Source organism: Perna viridis, chromosome 3 (assembly GCF_037379345.1).
Source record: "Perna viridis isolate PV_CMFRI_1.1 ecotype Kerala chromosome 3, ASM3737934v1, whole genome shotgun sequence".
In the NCBI taxonomy this organism is placed as follows: domain Eukaryota; kingdom Metazoa; phylum Mollusca; class Bivalvia; order Mytilida; family Mytilidae; genus Perna; species Perna viridis.
This window is the reverse complement of record NC_142447.1, coordinates 55,798,498-55,825,472: the sequence shown is the minus strand read 5'-3', so window position 1 is coordinate 55,825,472 and position 26,975 is coordinate 55,798,498. Positions and strand designations below refer to the sequence as shown.

The 26,975-nt window shown below is 30.3% G+C and overlaps 1 protein-coding gene across 2 annotated transcripts; it reads left to right on the top strand.

The window, feature by feature from the left end:
* The first annotated feature begins 26 nt into the window (after positions 1 to 26).
* On the top strand, positions 27 to 26,975 carry LOC148622987 (protein dead ringer homolog). Of its 2 annotated transcripts, XM_088573407.1 has the most exons (9): positions 27 to 162; positions 404 to 868; positions 2,735 to 2,807; positions 17,200 to 17,383; positions 17,588 to 17,799; positions 18,203 to 18,253; positions 18,529 to 18,588; positions 20,545 to 20,811; positions 25,311 to 26,975. In XM_088573407.1, exons 1-9 carry the CDS (start codon positions 127 to 129, stop codon positions 25,412 to 25,414), a joined length of 1,452 nt encoding a protein of 483 aa, XP_088429533.1. In that variant the 5' UTR covers positions 27 to 126; the 3' UTR covers positions 25,415 to 26,975. The 2 variants fall into 2 exon arrangements, with proteins under 2 accessions (XP_088429533.1, XP_088429534.1); XM_088573408.1 differs by lacking the exon at positions 18,203 to 18,253 and having other exon boundaries at positions 25,311 to 25,555.

Below are 26,975 nucleotides of genomic sequence, written 5' to 3'. Positions count from 1 at the left end.
ACCCCGGGTTCATAACCTGATATCATGTAAATTAGTAATCTTATTGATGGTACACATACACAAAAATCAGAAGAATATTAACTTTTGTGCATTTAACAGCTTTGTCTGATAACAAAAAAATTAATCATGTCAACTGGGGAAGTAAGTCCGAGAGAGAGCATGGTGAGTTTTAGTTTAATTTTTAAAAAAATTACAATTTAACACTATTCACACGTTTTAGCAATATTGAAGTAAATACATTTTCAAGGAAGTTGGAACTGGTATTAGAAAATTCCTAAAACATGTTTGAATCAATCTCATATTTATTATTGGGCAATTAAAATTTTATTCATCCTTTTATATACATATTATTCATTTTTTTAATTATTTTTCTCAGCATTTATATCATAAAATTAATTTTCAGACGAATGGAGATTTAAATGAGTCTGAATTAAGTTCAGAGAATGGAAGCGATAAAGATGTAGATGATTCTAACAGGGACAAAATTGATCCAACAGAGAGAGAACTCTACGAAAAAATGAAGAAACAAGAAAGAGAAGAAAGACTCGAAATTGAACGTGAATTAAAAAGAGCACATGAAGAAGCTCTTCTCCGTCGTAGACACGAAGAACTTAGAGCTAAAGAATCTCTAAGAATTCACACTGCCGATAGAAGGCTTTCAGAGGACCGAGGAGAAGACCTCAGAATCAACAAGCACCATGAAGACTTTAGATCAATGCGTGACAGTGATCCACGCTTGGACCTGTTAAATCAGGCCTATCTAGAGAGATACAGGAACAATCACTCTCCTATGAGTGCTACCTCTATCAGTCCTACGAATGTAGATGGACCATCACATCATTGGACTTTTGAAGAACAATTCAAACAGGCAAGTTAATACTGTCATATTAATAGTTAATAGTTTTTATGAAAATATATACCTTGGTTTTTATAACATTACCATTATGACATTGATTTAAAATTAGCTTATTTGAAGAAAAAAAATCAGTTATTACAAAAAAAAATCCAAATCAAAATTATTGTTGTTTAATTTTTGAGCTTCAACTTTTACTCTCGAAAATGATGCATACAAATGATATATTTAAGTTAAAATATGAATTAAAACATCAAGGTATAAACACACCATAATTATTTATTATTCATGATTATCCGTATATTTTTTAACATTAAAAAATGGCATACCATTGACACTTAGCTTTGCAATCGTTATGCACAGCCGATTCATTTAAAATTTCATTACTTTTTGATTTTGATAGTTAATATTTTATGGTAACACACCTTCTTTACATAAAATGTCTTGCCTACAAAATAAAACTAAAATAAACTTTAATAGAAAAAGACTTTTGGGACAATCAAAGACTCCAGGGACAATCCAGCCGCAGTGCTGTTTTTGTTTTTTACCTTTTACAAATTAATCAATTAATAATTCAAACTGTTTGAAATCATGCATCATGGTTCAAAATAAATATTAATTGTTATACTTTTCTCATTGTACTCAATACATAATAAATATCTGTAATGAAAAATCGATTACCACAAGACTTGTATCAGAAAGATTTCTCCGTTTTATCAATTATGCATTTAACGGTATTTTCTAGCTTGTAATTGCTCCAAATTTCAGGACAAAAGATTTTCAGAACCGACGAATATTGCAACCATATGTCGAATTTCCCACTTGGTTATAAAATTATGTATTACAGAATGTTCGCTTTCTTTGACCTATTGTAAAATTATTGACTTTTTGTAAAACTGTCATTTCAATTTAATATAACCCTATATTACAAGAATCATTTAATGACTTAAAAGAATTATTTAGGTATAATATTAAATCGACAATTCCAAAAGTCGAATTATTTTATTATCATTTTAACGATCCTACAATTAATTTTACTCCCAGTTATAATATTAAAATTGATTTTAATCATTAGAAAATAAATATTTCCTTAGCATTTATACCTTTTTTAATATTTATTCAAAAGTGTTTACTTTTTTGTAAATTTATTGGGAAATTGAACATGTATTATCAAATAGTATTATGCAATGGTAAATTAGAATTAGTTCATATGGAAGAAAGACATTTTAGTCCGAAATGTGGTCTAACTACAAGTACACGTGAATTAACACGATATAATTTGACAATCTGGCTATCACTAAAAAGAAAATAAAGACAATCATTGGCATAAGACAATCGGTTATCTTCCCATGCTGTAAAAGTACACATGAACTTTAATCTCAAGTAAAATAAAGTGTTGCTAAATTTGATTTGACGGGAATAAGTTGAATATGAATAATGTCGTATTCTTTTTTAAAATACTCTTCTATATCCGTATATTTTTACTTGAACTTAAAAATGAAATGTGATCTAGTATTTTAAACTTTGTAATCAAGAGACCCTATACGCTTCCTAAAAAAAACTTTGTTCACCAAAAACAGTGGTGTCTAATTCCCTCTGCGGTGCACATTCCTGTCTACATTGTAAATAATATTCCTATTCTGTTACTTTCCAAAATAAAGGCTTGGTATGAACTTCCTCAGATTTATAATGGGTACATATTCTTATAGATTCAATGGGTACATACATTCACAAATCATTTTTTGTAAGCTTTACGACACCTCAATCAAAACAATTCAAAATAGCTTATTTAGGAAACCTTCCCGGTCCTTTCTCTGGAAAACTGAAGTTCGGAAAATTATATCTATTTAAAATTTACATCAGTGATTTTATTATTTTCAGCTTTATGAATTAAGTGACGAACCAAAGCGGAGAGAATTTCTTGACGACCTTTTTCAGTTTATGCAGAAAAGAGGTTAGTTATTTGTAACACAACTGTATATCACTAGTTAAACTAGTTGCACAATTCTAGGAAAGGCAAAATACTAGTGTACCTCTTTCTGTAAAAGTAAATGATGTTCGCTAAAATACAGTCCTTCTTATGCCAAAAATCATATTAACAACTGAACGCATTTCTACTGCTAAATCTGATAAGACGTAAATATGCATGATGACGATTATCACGACCAGCTGAGACCGTGTGTAAACCATCGAGTGACCAAAAAAAATATGACTGTCACTGGTCATAAGTGATGAATTGTATGTAATGACTTTAACAGAAAACGTAATAATTAAATAGAAATTAGAGAGTACTGATGCCCATTCATTTCTTTTCTAAGCCTCTACATCATACCTTGGCCACCAAACTGAATGTATATTCTACCTGTCTATTTCATTAATCATTTACGAGAGCTACTAAGTACACCCAAAACAACTCTTCGGTTTCATCATAATTTGGACAGAACCATACAATTATACAAGACGGACTGGATATATCAGACTCATATCGTCATCGTAAAGTGGTATCAAACTGCCCAACCTCCCATTAATTTTTATACAAGAATATGAATTACTTCGATCAGGGGCTAGATTTTGTCAAACTGACAGGCTGTCATTACTCCGGAGAGACAAATACAGACTCCAGTACAAGTAAAAGACACCCCCCACACACATATGCACACACAAACACCCCCACACACACTTCCACGTAATGACAAAATGCAGTCATGTGGTGAACCCTATGTCAAAAATAGCCTTCAAAACTGTTTATTTTGCAACTACTAAATTTCCTTGTTCATGCAGTAGAGAAGTTTGGCTTTTTTTAACTAGCTTTTCTACGGTACTAGTAACAGAAGAGACCGTTTTATTTTTTTCTGACCGAAATGATGAAATTTCTTATCTCTGTGTATTAAACAATAGAAGATAAAAATATTATTTATCAGAATAATGATCAGATTCGGCAGCTGGTTACCACACTATATTTTTCATCAAGGAATTCTATTAAAAATATATCTGACGTATTTATAATAAGATATAATCTTTTATACATCTACTTGTTATAATTTGGGGATGTAGTGGGAGAGGAGACAGCAAATGTCAATGGGCTGCTAATAGGAGATTACTGTACCATTTTTCAATCACTAAGCAGAAAATGAGAAACGAAAATTCCTAAACACAATTTTAGATGTGATCTAAGTTAAATGAAATTCCATTTTAAATATTATCAAAAATAATTCTCTGACCAAGTGCACTGGATCAAACTATATGACTTCGGGTATAAAAAGAAAATAATCAAACTGAACGGATGGAGAGCCCACTGAAGTTAAAATCTGAGTGATGGTAGAGATCCTCATTAATAAGGGGGAGTTGGGTGGTTATCAGACTAATGGATTAATATCCCATCTATCGGTTTATACCTTGATGCTATGTTACAATCAGATTTTATCACTCGATATTTCTCCACAGAAACAGTGGCACATAGTTTTTCAACAAGGAGATAAGATTTTATAAGACATTACAAACATATTATACTATAATCTCTGATCATGTTATCAGCATTAAACGAATAAAGGTTATAATGATCTCAGCAGGGAGGGGTAAATAAAATCCTCCCCTAAGATTTTATCAAACTTATTGCTTTCAGATATTATACTATAGCTAAAATTACAGCATCAACTTTGATACCGTTATATAAACAGTACCGAGCATTGTTCTGGCTCGAGGGACATTTGTATATTGCCTTTGATAATCATAAAACGAAATCCAAAATTTATTTGTTTTGTATGATGAATTATCTTAATTATTAGTTAGAACTTTTCTCTGACTTATCACATGTTAATAAAGTTTATTTATAGTATCTTCCGTGGTCTGCATCGGAATTATTTGCATATGAAAATGGCATTTGTTTTATAAAAAAAAACATTCACTAAATTTAAAAAATGTCTTGTTAATTTTAATTTAGATTTTATCAACAGGTAAAAAGGAATAGTGGCAAAAGTCTATTACTTACACCATCACATATTTACACTTTGCTTTTCAAAAGATCAATCTTTTTTATCATATAGTCAAGTTTAGCGTTAACATCTTACAAAGCATATGGGCATTTAAAACTATTTAAAAAAATGTTGTTTATTTTCTGTCAAGTTATTAAGATTCTGTGACATTTTGCTAATACGCTATCAAGATTGTTATATTCATGCCCCCCACCCCCCCCCCCCCACAAAAAAAAATACGCTCATCCTCCTTTATATTTGAGACAAAAGATACTTATACAAATTTTACATTTAAACCTATATTCAAATCACAAAAAAATATATAGAAGAAATAAATAATGATTTTTTTTTAAATGGGTTAGTAATGCTTTTAAATAACCGTTGGCATTCAAGCCACTTATATACTATTCCGTTCTGCCAATTTGACTTTAAAATAATGTTAACTATTGCTTGATTCTTTCAATATTGCATTTAGATATAACATTTCATCTAAATCATCACATTTCGTTTAATTGTGATAGCGCTGTCGTTTACATTGCTAAATTCAAAACTGGTCATATTTTATGCATAACTGAAGTGCCTATGACTTTCAAAATATTTCATATCGGAATAAAAGAAGACCCCATGGTCTGCTTATTTTATCCAACGTTTTATCAACCTGCAATCAACGTATCATGATGACTAGAGATAACCCTACATGTTATTCTGAATCATTTATAGAATTGTTTTGATATCAAAATAAAATTAGAAAGCATCCAAGATATACATAATTAATGCCATGCAGGGAAACTGCAATTTGAATCAAAGAAACCTACTATCGTGCAATATTTATGTGTGTACTTTATTGTTCTATTATTTTCGTGAAATTTATTTGGATTCCTCACAGACAGCTTTGGTTTAAATGTGCAGTAAATGAAGTATCAAATTTAAAAAGTCTACATAAATGAAGTATAACAGTGAAATGAACAAGGAAATAAAACAGTTTTGAGCAATTATAAAATGTTTGAATTCATTCAACGCAGAAAACATTTTTATCTTTACCTTATACATGAAACAAATGCGTTATAAAATATTCATCAGAATTCCATGTAAAAAAATATCAAAGCACACGCATACTGCTTTTGATAAATTATGAGTTGTACTGTGGTAGTACTAAATGGACCCATGACCAGAATAGCAGGTCATGCCTCAATCATACTGTAGGAATAAACGGACCCCTCACCAGGGTAGCAGGTCTGGTTGGAGTTAGTGTAGGACTAAATGAACCCCTGACTAGAGTAGCAGGTCATGTAGCAGGTCATGTCTCAATCATAGAATGAACATTATTTTTGTTTGTAGAAAAACATATGTATATCGCTGTGTAAACAGTGGATATAGTCATAAAAATACCACGACTCGATTGATAATGCTTGATTCGAATTAAAAAAAACCTTTCTTTTATTTTTGGATATTCATCAGAACAACTGAAAGACAAAGGCCAGCTAAGTGATGTCAATTTGTTTTATTGTTCTACTGCAAACAATTTCTGCTTAAAATCACAGGGTCAAATCTGCCGTTAGCTGTTTTGATGGTCAAGTGGATGCTCTGCTCAACGGACTTATTTTAGTTTCAAATGTCTAAGCACCTGAACTCCCAGCTTACTTTATCTAAATGATAAAGAGGCGTCATCCTGTTTCTTTCCATTACATTATGGTATTCAATACTTCTCTACTTAAGCTTGAGTGATATGCTGAGATGTTCTAACTATCCGATAACCTGTCAACCATTTAAAGTGACCAGATTAAGACATAGAGCGTCACTTGAATGGGAATCGTTCAGTTGATTGATATATGATAAAAATTCCGAATACAATTCTATGATATTTTATGAATAACGATAAACAAGGGGTAATCGCATGCCTAACTACTTGGTGAATTCCTTTGTAACAACAAGAGCCCCTTACTTTACATATTAATTTTTCATTTACTTTGAGTGTCTTGAGTTTCATCCCAGCTGTTTCACTTTTTCATGTACTTAAAACCGCTGAATGGACAAAGAGCTTATAATAAATAAACTCTCAATAAATGAAAGCAAAAATAAGAAAATATGGTTTTTTATTTCCTGTCTTGAGGAACTCAAGTATAATTGAATGAAACAGATAGATATGGTTCTAAGAGCATAAATTAAACTACCGAGTAATGACTGAATTCTAGTAATTCTCATAATTACTTACTTGTCTTGGCAAAAATCTCATATATTACTCAAAATTTTTACATCATTAAAGTCATACTTATGTAATAAATGTATATTTTTGAGCAAACTTAATAAGTGTCAGTTAATTGTACATTTCAAATGCAAAAAATGGAAACATAAAAAAATTAACTCAAGGCCTTACATACTTAGACTTCAGAAATATGACTGCCTTTTCAGAGAATAAATGTAGGACAAAATGTAATTATAGTTCTACCATTTTATATAATCTCCATTGGTTATCACAATATAATTTAATTTCAGAAGTTAGACGCTTTCTGATTGGTTAAAAAATGTCCATCATTTTATAATGTGCTTATGACGTCATCGAACTTTAAAAAAAAAAGATTTCCTTGTAAAATTATAATTCTAAAATAAGATTACATGGAATGCATGTTATTTTTTTTTGTCTATTTGAAATCACCTCAACGCATGTGATGCACACTTGAAAGTAACCTTTGTAGTTGGTTATTTAGTGTGCACCACGCGATTGAGTTTATATCTTCATAAAGACTGAAAAAAATATAGTAGTCATTCCTTCATTATAAAGCTTATTACGACAGGTAAAATACTGATTGTTCCCAATTAACATTAAATCCAGAAAAAATATTTACAAGTTTTCATTCACATTAAGAAATTTCAGAGGTAGGTCTTAAAAAAGCAGTCGTTACAAGTTCATTGCCTATAGATCGGTTTCATTACAATGACACAAATCACTGTCAGTCATCATTACAGTTCATGAATAACAAACTCAAAACGACTAACACAAGATCGCTAAGTGCAAATCCCATCGTTGATAATCACTATCATTCTCAGGCCATTATTATCTTAAGATTTTCAAATGCTGACACAGTATTTGTATTTTTAAAATAGATAAATGTGATGGCCGTCTGTGGAAATATAAAAAATATAAGTAATCATAAAATCACAATTTATTCATACTTAATTTCTAAGTATGTATCATCGAAGACAATATCTTTCAACACTTTCTAATCATGATAGTACACCAAATTGATGGCAGGAGTTTTTAGTGGAGTCATAGTTACTGATTTACTTTTGTTGCTTTGTACGTATTATTTTGGTTAGTTTATATTCTCTGTTTTGTGTGTCTGTTTTCCCTGTTTGGTCTTTGTCTCTGGATTACATTCTTTTGATTTCCGCTAGAATCTTGGTTCCCTTGATTACTCTTCCATCAGTAGCAGTTGTAGATTAAAACAATCCATTAAACAACTTCCATATGTATGATAATTTTACAGAGGTATTTAAACTTTATATACACACCAGATAAAACAAAGTTTCTTTTGTTACTTATGTTTGGTAATTAAAAGCTCTTTTTTACTGAAAAATGTTCGTATATAGATGGCGTATTTAAATTCTAAATTGTCATAAAAACGTTTGATCGATTCTGCAAGTCAGAGCAATTTGTTGATATAAACAGGGATCTGTAAAATACAGTCCTAATATTATTTCCTAATTCTTTGTAACAAATCAATATCAAGTCAATTTGAATGAATTACCCAAATTATTACAAGAGGAAATCATTCTAATTACATTATGCTTAAATATGGATCAGGACAAATAAATATATATCCTTTTACCAATTATCTTAATCTAATGTAATTTATAAATTGGCATAAAATTAAGGTCTTCTATTGACCGTTCAGCATGTAAATTATGGTTGATCAATAACTACTGATTAAAGAGTATTGTTAGTATGTTAGACCATAATACCTGTGCTCATTTACACTGTAATATGATCCTTATTTCCAGATATGGCAATTAATTCACAGTTATTGGTTTACAATGTTTATAACCACCCTGATAAATCTGTCTGGATGAATTGATAACTATTTATAATTCTAAACATTTGACTTTTAACGAATTATTAGAATTTACCCACCCTTGATACCTGATATAGATGTCACCGACACACGGAGGAAGCCAACTATTACTTTCTTTAATGTGGATTCTGCAAGTAAAAAAACGTTATATGCTGTACGCAATGAAACTTTGTGATACACGTACTACAAAAAGACTTATACAATTATTGAATTTACAATTCTCACGTGACCTTTAAATATCTAATAAAGATCAGAGGATAACTTTTCGGATATTTAAGTAAAGCTATCTTATGATATAAGGCTATTATATCATTTTTCTCTTTCATGTTATTCATTACTAATTTTAAGATTCTGTAATTTAAAGAATTCTACTATCATCAAAATTTCAATCTATTCTTACTAGGCAAATGAACGGAAAAGGGATCTGAAAATAAAAGACTTAAACATGATTTAAGTTGATGTCTATTAAATTTGATCATTTAGTGGTAAATGATAACGAAATGTTTTCATGACAAATCCTCATTACCTTACTCTCATCTAAATATCATTTAAAGATTATACAAATTAAAATGTATTTACTGGCAATAATTAATTGCCTTTTATCATAATTTTGGCATTGAATTTCCGATTACAAAATCTATCCGATTATCAAGGATATACCTTATAGAAAGTATTTTATTTTTTAAATACTCGATATCGACAAGGAAATGCCATGAAGGTATTTGGCCTTTAATGTTAATTGGTGGTCATTACTTCAAATGAGCCATAAACTTAATATTTGAGGTTTATTGTACAAGTGAAATCACACATTTAATATCGGTCATCAAAGTGTATGGTCAAATAAATTACTGATACAAAGTTTATCTTCCATTCCCTTCGTGAAGGTTGCAACAATAGAAGGTCAACCACTTATTCGATTTTTTTAAAACTGACTGAATCATTCAATTTATTTGAGTTTTACTCACTACTCCTAACACAAGAACATATACAGGTTGGTGTAGAATTTGATAAGATGAAGTTTATTTAGTTTGTTTACAAATAATTTATGAAAACGAGAACAAGAGCTCAAAATTAATCTTGCAGATTTACTGTTCAGTTACAGGAAGGAAAGCCCTCTATTCCTTTAATAGTGTTAGGTCAAATACAGTTCCGGATGAAAACAACCAGATAATCTGATTGATTAATAAAGAAAGTTATTTTGTAGCAGTATATACATGTGTTCAACAGGGAATTGAGACGTGATATGAGAAACAGCTGGGAATGCCATCATTTTCTACCCAGTACAATGTCTTTGTATTAAACCTGTTCAACCACTTATAATTATGTATTAGAAAACACGATTTTTGATCAATGGTTAGAAATACAGCTCTCATGAGCTTATTTGTTATGGACCGTTCATACAGCTCTCATGAGCTTGTTTTCCATATACCGTTAGTACAGCTCTCATGAGCTTATTAGCGATGGACCGTTAATACAGCTCTCATGAGCTTACTTGCCATGGACCGTTAATACAGCTCTCATGACATGAGCTTATTAGCCATAGACCGTTAGTACAGCTGTTTTATAATACCCGGCATTTGATTAGTATGTTTTAGTAAATGGTTTACGGATTTCGATTGGTGATAACTGTTTTGAATTTCTTCAGAAGATGTTTTCATTCATTTTTTTTCTTGTTTAAAAATGTAATCGATTTTCTGGAAAAGTGTCAAGAGGAAAAGCAGATTCTGTTAATATAATAGTACATACAATTATACACTGGAACATTCCCTATTTATCTTTTCGCGACAATAACGATTATGGAACATAAATGTTTATCTGAAAATGAAATACATATAAGAAAACAAATGTATGCTTAAAGCTGTTTTGCAGCAACATCTCTTTTTCACATTGAGTAATAAACATTAATAGATAAAAGACAAAATATACTACATTAAATCGAATACATACCTTTAAGTTTAATAGAGTAATTAAATATGTATTGGGCTTACAAAATCACATTTGTAAAGTTTAAAGAATAGTTGAAGATAAGCAATTTTGTGATGATTGACACATAAAAAACCTGATGAATTGTGGTCTTGATGATAAACAGATATAAATTATATATAATGTAAATCAAATGATTAATTTTACAGTGACAATTAAAATTGATATTGCAATATTCTCATAAATTTTAGGTATTTCTACTTCTGGTATATGAAATGAGGTGACCATTGTGGGATCATTGGGTATCTGTTGACCACTGGGCGATGATCATAATTTGATCTAATTGACCACATCATTACCATCAAATTTCAACTTCCTCCAGTAAATCTTTGTTTTATTTATTTCCATCCATGACAATAAATATTGACAGCATATCAGTATGCCCTGACATTTAAGTATGAACCGTTTTTCCATATAATTTGATTTCAATCATATGCTTCACCTACTCTGGTCAATTGAAACGAATTATGTGGTCAAGAAATATGCAAAAACTTCTATAATCATTAACTTGTCAGTAAAGTAAGATAACGACAACTGTGTCAAACGCACTGGGGGTTATATAGTGGATAACTCACTGCATCACACTAGGGTCATAAAGTGGATAAAGCACTGCAATAATTAGGAGTTTAAAATGGATAGCTCATCACAACACACTAGGACTATATAGTGGTTCTTCAGTGCATAACTCACTGAAACACATTAGGGTTATTCAATGCATAACTCGCTGAAATACACCAGAGTTATCCAATGAATATCTCACTGCAACACATCACAGTTATTAAGTTGATAACTAGTTGCAATAAGTATAGTTATACAGTGGATGCATCACCCTAAGAACATGTAGTAAGTAACTCAAATATGAACTACTCACCATAATATGTTAAAACTACACACTGTAATAACTAGGATATACGAAGGATTAGTTATTATAATACTATGTCTATATAATAGATTAAACTGATTTTTTTCTCTGAAAGTGTAACAACAAAATTCATCAGTTTAGAACTTTTTAGACTTCAAATATTAAGTAAGTCTTGACATTATATACCTTGAAAAGAAATTGACTACTATTTTACGAGCATCCTCAGAAAATAATTTCAATTAAAGAATAAAATTAAATGAAAGGTTAATTGATAATCGGAATTGCTTTTTACAAAGGTGTTAAAGGAAGTAAATTGATAAGATGAGACAATGCAATATCTGCCTCTGTCGTAGCAGTTCTCTCCCTTGAGGATGTTGATGACTGGAAAATTCTGCTAATCAGTTACATTGTAATTATAGTTTACGACACGATAAGGACTGATGTACGTCAAGTTTAAACTATGACTGCATAACCACTTGTCCCATGATGGAGCTTGTCTTTTTTACTTTCCATTTTGTGTGAAAGAAGTTGACATTTTGATATATTTCATTGAAAATGATAATTTTAATTGACCAATAATTTCTTTTTTGCTTGACATTCTAATTGAAGAATATCTCGTGTGTATTTACCTTCTCTAATTGACTGGGATATACTATTTTCTCGTGAAAAAGAATTGTTTTAAATAAAGGATTTCTTGTAAAACTAATAATATGTTTGGATCTATTGTGTCTTTAACGTTAATTAATCACACTCAAAAAGGGTTGGAATTTGAATTTCATAATGACATTGTGTGGTTTTTAATAGTTTGGTTGTATACATTTTCATTTCATATAAAACAACATTTTTTTTCTAAATTGTGTGATTGATCTTGAACTTTGTTATTTTTTATTTTCGTCCTTGATAATTTCTGATTTTATTGTGGTATATTTTTTTTATGTCTGTTTTCCATGTCAGGTGTTTGTCCCTGGATTACACTCTTTTGGCTCCCTTGATTACTCTTGCACATTATATATATATTTATGAAAAAAAAATAGTGAGGCAAAGGTCATTTCAAGGCTTAATATTTTCATACTTCAGTTTACAATTTCAGGTAATTTGGCATTTTTGTAGATTCAAGACTTGATCATTAAGGATATGCACAATTTAAGACTTAATCGCATCAACATTAGTGTGTACTTTTGTAATTCGACATCAGTTAAGGTAGTTGTAAATAATAGATCTTTATTTTCAAAGTTCGTTATTATTCTGTTACCAATTTGGCATTTTTTAATCATTTTTTAGATGGTCCAATATTCGTATAATCTGTCTTTATTACGAGAGAAAAAAAAAGGATGATTCTGAACAAGTAACATTTTTTTGTTTTTGTAATTACTTGGATGGTGTTTCAGTAAATTAGATTGCTATACACGTTAATATACCTTCGATATGACTCGAAGAAGATTATTGATCAAGTAATATTAGTTTGATTTGATTAACAAATCATTTGATCATTGGCTAATTCAATAGAATTGTGTTGGACTTAACGGGTCTTAGGATAAGTCGAAAATTTTTGGTGAAAAGGTGTTTGATGTCCGTCCAGGATAGCAATAATGACACCTTTGCCTTCATCAAGTCTTGCCATAAATATCCATTTGGACCTACAATTTTGTCTTAATGTCAGATCATGGTGAATTTTTTCTTATTTAACATGAAAGGTGAATTGATCGTCGCTAAGATCGTAACCTCTTTTTCATTATGTCTTCTGGCTTAATTTCTGTTGTGGTAAATTAAATAACATAATTTAAACAAGAACCATAAAATTGTCTGTCTTTCAACTAATCTGTAATTAAATAATGCATTTAAACACGTCAATAAAATAAGAAACTTTTACTTCGCCATTTTTCGAGATAGAATAAGAATTCAGTTTAATAAGATATTATAAGAAAATTTCAAAAAATCAATTAAAAAAAATGCAAAGTGTGAAAATGCGAATAAAACTATTAGCAATATTAATAATTACTATATTCCATTCCTATCAGTGGCACAAATAAAGCACGTATCGATGTTTCAATGATACATATTCTAGATGAGTATAAGTTTGCTACCATATGGTAATATTAGCCATTTTGTACCGTACAAGGACAGAACAGTTAATGGTGTTTATGTTTTATCTGGTCACTATATTGATACAATTACCGAAGATTAATTCAACTATTATCCCAATGTAACAGGGCATCAATTAAGACATTCTCTTGGGATATCATCGTCTCAAATATTTCTTCTATAAGGAACAGCTTTGACGCCTGTATAAAGTTTTCTCTGATCGTAGAATGGTATCAGAGATATTAGGAATGGTTTAGGGTGTTATATCTAAAGAAACATCAGATGATATCTAATCTAATGGCTGAAATGAAATGGTGAACAATATTGGTCTTCACACTTTCTGGCTGGTGATCAGATGTTATAGACAGAATGTTTCATAGAAACTCGGATAATGTTCATATACGAACAGAATAATTACAGAAGTCGGTAATTCGAATCAATTTGAAATTCATCATTCGAACTCCATTTTCGTTTTTCAAAAGTAGGATCTCGGAAATAAAAACAATGGCCTAAAAGATTCAACAAGAATTTTTTCTTCAAAAGCGCGCTTTTTACGAATAAACTTATTTTTTTACTGCAGACTTGGTTAAGATTGTCGAAACAACTTCTGAAATTTAAACGAAATGTTTATTTAATATGATATTGTGGTTTGACTGGCATTAGGAGTTTATTTTTACAATTTAATGTAGATAGAGCTCGGATTTCCATTAATACGGGATATCTCTGACTCTAATCATACTCTGATGTGTTAGAAGTGTGGCTAGAATTAATTTTATCTTATCTAAATAGTGCCCTGTTTCTTCAACTCAATATTGTGTTTCTTTAGATAAAATCAAATGTGTCATTTGTATATTCATTTTTACGCTGTAACGTTCTTTCAGACTAGTGATTTAGATTTTATTCTTTTTTACAGATTAATTTTTAGATACTTTTCCATGGTTAATGGTTGTTGTGTTTTTGGACTCCAGGCTTTCAGAAGGCATTTTGTGCCAAGCCAGACACATTCATAAAAATAAATCAGCGGTGAACTTTTCACATATGTTCCTGAAACTATACTCAGTGTAATGAAAGTTTTAATAAAGACTGTAAAAAGTTTTTTTTTTTGAAAGAGAAAGACTTTTGTGTTTGGCTTGTATTCTTGAAAACATAAAAACCTTTATCGCTGATTATTTTTTTTTAAATTTAACTTTCATGATATATTATAAAATCTGTATTCTATCTGGCAATTACCTAAAAAAATTAAACTGTAAGGTCAAAAATGTTGACACCAACTGATGGATTCCTAATAGTTGTATTGTTATTTTCTGGATAAGCCTGAGTTTTCAGTAGATCTTAACCTTGATAAAATTGACACTTTTCTCGATATAAACTGAGATAACTACCAGTTTTCAATAATTGTTGATATTAATAACCGATATCACGGAAAAAAAATTTCATTTTAATTTCACTGAGGTTTGGCACATGACAGACACAAATATACATCATATTTCTGAAACTTTAAACGGAATACTTCGCTGTTTAAAAAGCTGGTTAAGAGTAACGAACATTCATCTATCTTTGCTATAGAATACTTTATCTGTCTCTGTATTATACAAATATTTTTTAACTGACCAAAGTTCTCTGAAGTTATTCTAAGGTATTGTAATAAATTGAAGCGGTCTAATGATGGATGATTCTGTTAGTTTGTCCCATGGCAATTCTTATAAATTGGATGTTAACATTATCTTCAGTTTGATTTTAATATTTGGCTAATTATTCTATCGTATTCGTGTTAATATTGACCATTTACAGATATGTCTATTAATTTGTTTTTCTGATGGTTTTCTGGATTCTCCAGTCGAATAATCTTTATCAGAAGAAGTAACAATAATTACTAGAAATACTTGACAACATTTGGATGCAAGTTGCTTCTCCATATAAAGATAAAATACAAACAGAAAATTAAACAAACATTGCAATAATAAATTTCAAATTTCAGAAAAGTTAAATGTAACAAAAGGGGTGAGAGCTATCAGTTTACAAACATTTGAAAAAACTATTGTACTAACAAAATGAAAGGTATGCAAAGAAGATACATTATAAAATAAATTGGTTTTGTGCTTGAAGTTGTGACATAACCAATCAAAATTCAAAAGAATAATTCACACTGTAGACAACACCGGCTGATATCGAAGAACCCATTCATAATTTCTTGTTATATCCCCGCATACCAAACGTCCTATAAAATCTAAATAATTAATTAATAATTGTTGATTATATTTTGTGCCTAACGGTATTTTCTTAATCATAATACCTTGAAGAGAATTTATTACATTGTCCTAAATTATTCAGTACTTTTGTGATGTTTTTCCCTTATTTAGTCAAATAAGAAAATATATAATTTTCTTCTCTTTTAATGATTTTTACATTAATTTCTTTATGGAAATTAGCCTGGGCAATGGAACTATCATAGGAATAAATATTTTATCATTCTGTAAAAGTTTTCTTCTTTTATAATATCAACCGGATCAATAAATTTAATTGCATTTTATTCCTTTTAATAAATACGAATAGAAAAAGTCATCACGGCGTCATAGATACAAAACATAATTACACAAGTTAATTAAAATTATGATAAAACTGACTTTTTTTTTATTGAGAATGATATTAAAGAAATCCCTATAGATAAAACGAATACATCTAATCCATTTCTTGTGTAGTCAAATGTTACAAGCATGCAGACAATGAATACAATGAATTTATAATTACATATCTATTAAGTATGATGGAATGTTAATTTATGTATTTGAGATTCTCGGACTAAATATAAAAAGAAATCATTGATTTATGAAGTGTAGTCAAACTTAAAAGGTAATATTATTACTGAATTAAAATACAAATGCTTTGTTCTCATTTGATGAAATACATTGATGCTTTTACTAATAAGGACATTTCTGCGAAGTTCTAATTTTTGCTATTTGCGTGAGGTTCGGGGAATAAGGACATTTCTGCGAAGTTCTAATTTTTGCTATATGCGTGAGGTTCGGGGAATTTGGGAAAATAAAAGATCGTCAGATTGAAGTCCAGATATTCTATTCTATCTCCGATAGACCGAATCTATGGATGCGTAAAATAAAGACCGCGAAAATTTAATACCTCAATTCACAGAGCAAATCGCTGAAATTTGACATCCGCTAAATAACCTACTATACGATAGTTCCAAGGTTATATGTACAGCGCCATCTCATGATGCTAACTGACTATGGTCATTGAAATAATTATATATTGTTTGCGACTGTTATTGCATCCTTAAGTTTGTGGCTATGATCCAATTACTTGTTTATACATTGGCTGATTGATCTTTCGGCTTATGATGATAGTTTTCTAATCTTCTTGAAGGAACCCCAGTCAACAGAATACCTATTATGGCCAAGCAGACTCTAGACTTATATGAACTTTTCCGTTTGGTTGTGTCTAAAGGTGGTTTAGTCGAAGTCATCAACAAGAAGTTATGGCGGGAAATTACGAAAGGTCTTAATTTACCTTCATCTATCACAAGTGCTGCATTTACCCTTAGGACACAGTGAGTGACGTTGTTGTTTTATTTTGGTTAACACTATTAGTGCGTGTATATTTGACTTGTATTGGAACTATCAAAAATATATAGCCCAAGATAGCAAATACACATTACCAACACAAAACAAGTACTTATAAAACATTTGATATATATTACAATCTTAAGATAAGATGTATTTATTTGTTAAGCATCTCTTAATCAATTTTATAGGTATATGAAATATCTATATCCATATGAGTGCGAGAAGTTGAAGTTAAGTTCACCACAGGAGCTTCAGGCAGCTATTGATGGGAACAGACGGGAAGGACGACGATCAAGCTATGGTTACGATTTATCCCCAGGACCTACACTTATTCCTACAGCTCATCACCCAGCCCTCGGTGGCGGTTTGATGAATGGCAAATTTGGACCTGGTTCTTCTGGTACGTTTATCTGTCTTGTCTGCAGCTTTCGTCGCTAGTTACCTATTTGACATTCATTCTTTTCCTGTTCTTGTTCAATGGCATCATTTTTCATTCTGTCTGTATACAAAACACGGTAGAGGTGAATATAATACACACAATACTCTGCAAGATCTGTATGCTTTGTTATTACACTTCTAATACTGAAATTGTTCTGTTAGCACATGTAAGAATCGGATGTTCTAGTGGACGGTTATCACAGCTTTAGATATCTAACCTCTTGATAAGTCTTTATCGAAAAAGGTTAAGATATGGAGTAAATGAGGAAATCAGTAAGGAATAGTTACCAGAGAATCCTGACAATGAATGTTATATCTATACTGATTATTCCCTGTTGTAAGCTTTGGTTTTTTGTTCTATGTAGATGCTCACCCAAGCTTACACAGACTTTGGCAATCACAAGCACAACAATTAGGTAAGCAAATATTCTATTGCTTTAAGAAAAAATGAGTTATTAATATATGTATATAATATTAATTTGCTTTATTTTTGACATGTTTTATTTCATTTTACTGATTTCCTCAAATGGCTTTTTTCTATATATATATATATATATATATATATATAAATGAACGGAAAGGTAATAAAATATGAAGCAAATATTTATCTTTATCTTAAAGTTAAACAAAACATGCTAATTTGTTTGATAAATGCTTTCTCAAATTGATTTTCTAACAAATTCTTTTACAGATCGCCAGTCACCATTAACAAGCCTGCAAAGACTATGGCAAATACAAGCACAACAACTAGGTTAGCTTCCTAACCGTTTCAATCTTTCAAGGGAAATTATTTTAAATATGTTTTCATTTCAGAGCTTTATTCAAAATATAGAAGAAGGATTAATATAAATAAATAACATGTTACTTAAAAAAAATATAATTTACAAACTATGAGGTAGCAACCCTTCAACACCTGCCAGTCTTGGCATATCTGACCATATTTAATAGGTTATAAAAATGAAAGCGACATATTTCGTGATTAAGGACAACTTTTACCCATGCCATTCTTTTCAAGGGTAAAATGTTGGATTAATTAAACGATTTGATAAAATGTCAGTGGGTACACGGGTCCATCACAGTTAGTTAATTTGTTCATAGCATGACCATTCATCATCATTCAAAAGACTTCCCTAACTTATCTCATGCCTAATCTTATTGCCGTTAATTGTATAGAATTATATATACCCGTGGTGGTGAATTAAAAAGCAAGACGAATTGTGTCCGTGATAAAATATAGTCAATGATAATAATAAATGTTGAATTCAGATGATGAATTGAAGAGCACGGGATGAGAGTTTATAATTCAAGGAATATTTAACTTTGTAATTCTATCTGTTCATTGCATTCTTAACACTCTCCATTAGATAGATTCAAACAATATAATAATAACAACGTTCAGGTTACATCTCTAGCGGGTGTATTTAATTCATTCACGTCTTCCAATGTTTATGAGTTTAATACTTTAATCATGAGCACCATCAATTGAAGAAATCTACCGTTAATCCCACTTACAGTACAAATACCCATTGATAATTGCACCTCGGATCAAAACAGTAGGGACACGATGTCTAGCGGGGAGTCGATTTAAAAAAACAGGCAGTCTTTGACCCATGGTTGGTTCATTTCACATCTTTTGTTTGATAAAAACTTGATACCGTGTTAAGGGCTTTGGGAACTATTTATCACATATCGCTTGAAGAGGCAAACATTTGTTCTGAAACTGATACAATAAACTACATCTCCTCTCAATGAACAAAAGATCACCGGCAATCGATCATTAATGTTACTGGTATAATTAATCAACTTTAGCAGTTAAGATATTGTAAATATGTTCCCATGAATGGATGGTAAAATCTTCTGTGATATGGAACTTTCTCGTTATAAATTACATAATTATGACAAATTTATGTAGTTTTCATTTTCAAAAATACATGTTTTGTATGTTTTAATTTGATCTTTGAACTTTATACTCATTTCGAAAGTTTTTAAGTTACTATTGCAATAACTAATCAGTTTACTTCCGTTCTTATTAAAATGATAAAATTTGAAAAATACAGAAAAATATTTTCAAAGTTTTTTTTTTATTTCCTCGCTTTTTGGCTCCTTTAACTGATCAAAGTGTGAAATGATTTTATGATTTAATTTTAATTGTATCCTTATTTTTGAATGAACAGAATGGTACTAACATTTTATCTTCATTAAATGGATCTATTTTATTTTATACCATATTGAATTTACGTTTTTGTGAGTGGTACTGATAAATTGATGAAAGATTTATACATCTTTTCCTTTTCTTGATGAAGAAATGAAATTAAGTATTGAAAGTAAATTATGCTGAATATTTTACCCTTAGGGGAAACAGATTGCTGTTTCTATATACATTCAAAGTGATAGGGCAGCACATTATTTCTGTATTCTTTAGTCCATTTATTTAACGAGTACCAAAATCCGCTTTAGATATAAATCTTATATTTTACAAAAATACGATTGAAGTACCATGCATGTAGAAGATACAATGAAATTTGTGTTAAAGAAACTCTAGGAAAAAAGATAAAGACAATATAATAACAAGAAAGATTACGTTTATTTGTGTTTTTGTCTTTGCCCTCTGACTTCTAAGGGTTTTTTTGCAATATTAATTCAAGTTTGAATAAGAATCACTACATCTAATATCTTTGTAAATAACCGTATAATTATGAAATTCCAGCCGCAGGGGAGGAAGAAGATAGTATACCACCAGCACATCCACATCACAGAAGTCTTGCAGAACATCTCACGGAACGAGATGCAATAGCCATGGAAGCTGCGTCACGTGTCATGGAGCATGCCACAAGGAAAATGGAAGAGGCATCCCGGGCAGCAGCAATAACAGCAGCAGAAGAGCCTCCACGTAAAAGATTGTTAACTTCAGAGGAAGAACGTCTCATCTCCCATGTCGGCATGCCTAGCACACATCTCAAGATAACCAGCAGAAGTGAGTTACATGCTATGTATCATTGTCTTTAATCTTTAAAAAAGAATGCCTTTATAGAGAGGAAAGACAATTATTATGCTTCAAATAAGTTGGTCAATTGTTGAAATAAAACTACTGTGCACTGTAAGTAGTAGTACGGCTGTTGTGAAAGATATAAGGATATTTGTCACATATAAGCTTGAACATATATTCATTGTACCAGTTATTTCCATTATCTTTCTATATTAAGTTTCTAAGCGTTTAATTTTTCGTTGAACTCATTAAATTCATTCATTTAATCAGAGAAAACCCTTTTGACATGAGTGAACACGTATTTACGTATACATTCATAAGTGATTTACGATATAGAGGAAAATAAAGCATTTATATTCAATTTACATTATGTCAATTCTTTCGCCGTAATAAAGCAAAATTCAACAAAAACACCAGAAAAACGTTGATAAATCAAAATCCTTTCCTTTCTATAAACCATAATGTGAGAAAATACAATATACTTCAAAAAATATTAGAAAATGATACGTTTGATGTCTGCTTCATGCAAGTCTTCATTAAAATGAGAAAAGAAAACAATAAATGAGGTATCATTAGTCGAATAAACTGCCTATCGGAACACAGAAGTACATGACTTCACTTTGTAAATTTTACTAAAGACTTCAAACATAGGCATTCTATGTCACAGCAGAAGAGGTGTGTCTGTTGTGGTTTAAAGTGTAATATTTTAAAAAGACGTCAATAGACATGAGATCATTTTGACAAGTAATTTATTTTTTTGATGTCTCGTGCTATATTGACATGTAATTGATACATTTAATATAACGGTGAATTAAACTGAGGCCAGAATGAAGGGTTGAATCCTTTGATCTGTAAACTCAGAGACAGTTTTCATGCTTATTTAACTACTTATTTCATATTTACTAATTTTATGGCTTAGGGCAAGAAAATTTGGAAGATTTCAATTTATTATTTTGAATAAATTAATGTATTTATAAAATTATTTAAATTTTTCTCTAAAGAGCATAAAACTACTGGTTATAATCAAATCTCTATGCTCTTTGACTCTAATGAATAACTTATTCTGTAATATTATAATCAACAGTTTATAAAAATTGTAATGCTTCTTTCACACTAAGTCATCAAAGAGTTAAGTCTATTTAGAAACATTTAATGTACATACTTTATTACTCTTGAACATGATTTTGGCAAATTGGAGAAATATTTTAAAAGCAAATTGATTTTTAATCTGACAAGGCTTGTTAAGCCAATGTGATATTTTCCACAATAAAATTTATTAGAAAACAATTACTTTCTATGTGTAGTAATGAGAGAATAATATGCTGAATTCATTGAAAAAATGTCATATTTTCTATGATCAATTTTAGTACAACTCCATTTATTTCCAATTTATATGTACCGTATTAGCATTCGATTAAATATGTTTCACAGTGGGTGACAAATAGTATGTATATCATGAAAAAATCTTTGAATATAAAGATCTTACTACTGAATCAACAAAATTTTAATGAAAAACAAGGATTATTCGAAAACTTTAAACCATATTTATTGTTGTGCGTTTTGAAACTGAGAACAGACCTTTAAAAATCGGGAATATTTTCCAATTGAAAATATAACTTAAGTTTTTTAATTTGACTGATTTATCGTCTTTTAATTTTATTTTTCCAGGTATGAGTAATCAAGGGGACTTATTTCACAAATTAATATTTTTTACTAAGTTTTTTTTTCAAGTTCTTCATTTGTTTAGCTGATTATAACATCTAAGTCTCCTAAGATTTATATATCATCAAGTAAACTTAAACATAATGTCAAAATAAAAAGACAAACTACAAACATAAATAATTATCACCTCAAAAACACAGAAAAAAATATCAACCTTTCCTTCTTCTGATGTCAAGGAACAAATTCATTGGTAGGGATAAGCATCTTCCGTTTTTAAAAGAAATCATCGCTTAACTACGCATGATACGTTTTATGGTGTAAGACCAAACAAGAATGAAAAAAGCTGGTGCCTTTATGTTTAAAATAATAGTATATATCTAGATATAATTATTCAATTGTAGCATTGAACAATGACTTATACGAACTGGTTATTTATTCTTAGTTTCTGTATGTATTCTTTTATTGTTAATTTGTGTTATTGGTGGTGAAATGACCGCTTTCTTGATTTAGCCTTTGTTCCCGGATGATAGATATCCTGTTCCTCATTCTGATCACAATCGCTTTGCTTTTACAGTATCAAAATATGCTCCTAAAATATGAGATTTGCGTTACTGTATTGAGTTTTCAGAGGTTTTATCACTTACAGTTTGATAGTGTTTATTAAAGAGTGAAACATGAAATAAGAAATCACTTAGATACAAAATATTATTCTTTTGTCAAGATGATAAAAATACTTTAAAATTGCAAAGTAATAAACTTGTTTGATGACTAAAACTGAAAAGTGTATTGATGAAAGATCTTTAAAATAGATAAAGTATTATAAAAAATCAATTTAGTACAATATTAAAACATCTTATACATTACGTTTTGATATGAGATACAAATGGATTTCGTAAATGTACCATAAAATTAACAAAGTTGTGAAAGCCTGTGACATTCAGTGCAAGAAACATAGGTGTAACGTAAGATTTAATTGAAAGACAACATCAAATATCATGCCGTTTTATTTAAAAATTACAAATAATAATTGATTATATCTCCAAGTATTCGGTTGTACCCTCTAGCTTACAATAAAATGTGTCTCAATTAGAACGTGTATTATATCATTGTAGCATGCATTTTTCAAATACATTACGCTCTCAACAGACCGGTGTCTCCTCTTGTTAGAATCCAAGTTACGATTAACTCATTTTAGTTTTCCCTTATACGAAATGAAGTGTTCAACTGAATTGGTGAAAATCCTTTTCACACATTTGTTGATTATAAGAACATCTCATTACAGGTGACAAAGAAGTTGATGTTTATGAAAACAAAAAGAAAAAAAGAAGTGAATTTTTAACACGAAAATCATACAGTTTTACCCACTTGTAAATGATATATTCGATATAAAAAATATATAACGAATTTGTATGTCTAATTTAAACCATGTTTGTTTTCTACGTATAGTTTTTCAATTAAATTGCAAAAATATCTATTTCTTGTTATTTAAAATGAGACAGACTTGAAAAAATTAAGTGAATTTAAACAATAAATCTCATATTGCATCCATAAAAGTTATAAAAACAATATGATTTTTTTAGTATTTGCTATTAAACGCATAGTTTCAATTAGTTTTTCAATCAGAATCAAGTTCAAAATCAAATTCCGACGGTTTTAAAAAAAATAATTTATAATGATGTATGTTTGATGGGGATTTTTCGTGACCTTTATCTAATTTTGTCTATTTCTGATTTTGTTACAATTTCAAAGAGTAATCAAAGAAACCAAGGTTATAGCGGTAATCAAAAGAATGTAATTCAAGGACAAAGACCAGACATGGAAAACAGACACAAACAACAAAGAACATAAAGTACTTAAAATCATACATACAAAGTAACAAAAGTAAATGAGCAACTCGGACTCCACTAAAAACTGGGAGCATGGACCAGCTGCACCGGTAGGGTAAGCGCCCTCTGCTTTTCTAGAAACACCCGCCGAGTTGCTCATAAAAAGTCAAGTCCGAGGTAGAAAAACGAGGAAAGGAAAACTATGACCCGTTGAATAAATAAGTTTTCATGGTGCTGATGGATACATCATAACGATCCACGAGTTCATGATGACGACCATAAAACCTCTGTAGTGATGACTTCAATCTTGTAGCAACACAACCCTGTTCCAGAAGCCTATTTGTTAGACTTCTAGCGCGATACAAAAAGTCTGCGTAGTTTCGGCAAGCTCTGGCATAACGTATGAGTTGTCATATGAACACTCCATACGCAGGAGCCGAAGGGATGTAGCCACAGATGAAAGGAAAGTTGACAATTCTGAATGAAAAGTCATCACGTTTGTCGTAAAGTTTGGTCAAAACTTTTCCTTTACCATCGATTTCTAAGTGTAGGTCAAGATATGAGGCTGACTTCACAGTGTCTGTAGTATCCTTTATCAAAGTTATCTACTACATTTATATAATTATACCTCGAATGATTGCGCCCTAGCGTGAATAGTGTTTTAACTGCATTAGTGTTGCTAGATTATTACTGGATTATACTCATTTACAACATGGCGGGTGTCGCTCACGGAGCACTTGATATCATTCCCGTTTTATGTGGGATTTTATATTGCTGGTGCTTTACGTTCATGTTTACGCCATGGTTTAAAGTATTTGAATTATTCCACTTACTGACCATTCGGTATTTTTATTATCGATGTTCGGTAAAGTTAAAACAAAGACACAACGACTGAAGGTAACAAAGGATATATATATTTCTGTATTAAAACTAGGACTTCATATTTCTTTTATAAAATCTTGTAAACAGTATATCATTGCTTTATATTTTATCTTTCAGATGATGGTCGATCGGATATTGACAACTCACTGGTAGTCAGTATGGAAATCAATGGAATCATGTATCAAGGTGTCCTATTCGCTCACAATCCTAGACGACTGTAACTTTATAGACTTGCCATGACAAATTGTATAACTAAATACGATTGGTCAGTGCTTTCCGGTCTTACATAGACTTGCCGTGACAGGATGTAACATTTAATGTGATTTGTCACTGCACTCTGGTCTTCAAAAGACTTGCCATGACAAGATGAATCATAAAATGTTACAGTTCAGGCTTTTCCCGTCTGTTCTATCATAGACATGCATTTCCTTTTTTGATCCGTCAAGCCATACGACTTGCAAGAGCCAATTTGTATGGCTGATATGTCGAAGCTGTGACGGGAAAAAAGTGAAGATATATAAGTCTTTACGGGAAAGTATGAATAGAACCAAGATGTACGGACACCTACAAAGGAGTCGGAGTCCGATTTGTAGTATTCATATTATTAGTATTGACAATGCCGTTTAGACCTTGGAAATGCCATTTTATGCATAACCAAATTAAAGCTGGTCAAAATGATTTCATCCTTTTTTTAACTAAATAATATTTTTTGTGTATTTGAAAAGTGAGAGTGAGTGAAATATAACATGAGGACCAATACTGCATGAGATGAGAGAATTTATAATAATGTATTAGTGAGATATTGGGGTGAGTGAGATCGTGACATTTGAAAAAGTATTATATTTTATTCTTGGATAAAGACAAATTATATTGGATAAATTAACTGTTTTATGTAGTGATGGGAATATAGATTCAATAATGTTGATGTCGGGTAAATGTGTTCATATTTTTTTTTAATTTATGCTCAATACTGCAATATTGGTGTCCATATAATTAGAATACTCATGATTAGCTTATTCTTAAGGAAATCCGTTATATTGTTTGATTGATCACACTGTTTTGATTGATCATACTATTTTAATTGATCATACTATATAGAAAAAAAGTTTCTATGTTTTTGTTGTTACGTGCAATCATACATATACAATGTTAATGGAAATTGATCTTATCAGATTTTCTTTTCGTTTTTAAGTTTGAAAACAACACAAGGAACTAACCAAATCCTACTTATTTTTGAAAACAAAAATAAAATCTAAATTTGCATTTATCAATGTTTATTATGATTTTTTTCTGGCTGTGCAAGTGTCTTGCCCAGAATAGTTGTGTAGTCTTTGTTTTGTTGGTCTTTTAGAGATGTGTATTCATATTTCGTAGGGCAACGTCATGTTACAAATTTGCCAAGAACTTTTTACTTTAAAAAAATCTAAATATGAAAAAGAGGAAGTTAACCTTCGATTTGATTTTTGTTAACTTTTGTATTTTGCTCCATGCATATCAATACCAATATGAGTAAACTTTTGACAAAACAAATCCATGTAGCTTGAGTAATATCAACTGTTTCCGTACCTGCTAAAGTTAGAATTAATCCATGATATTATACATCGGAAAATGAAATATAGGTTGATAGAGGTAATTATCTAAACTCTCTGTTGTTACGTGTTTTGATACCTCATTGTATATACATATCCGAGGTCTACTGAAAGTGCATACTTTTGTTTGTGATTTTTTTATGTTTTATTATGACCATGTCATTTTACTTATAAATAAAAAAAAACTTTTTAA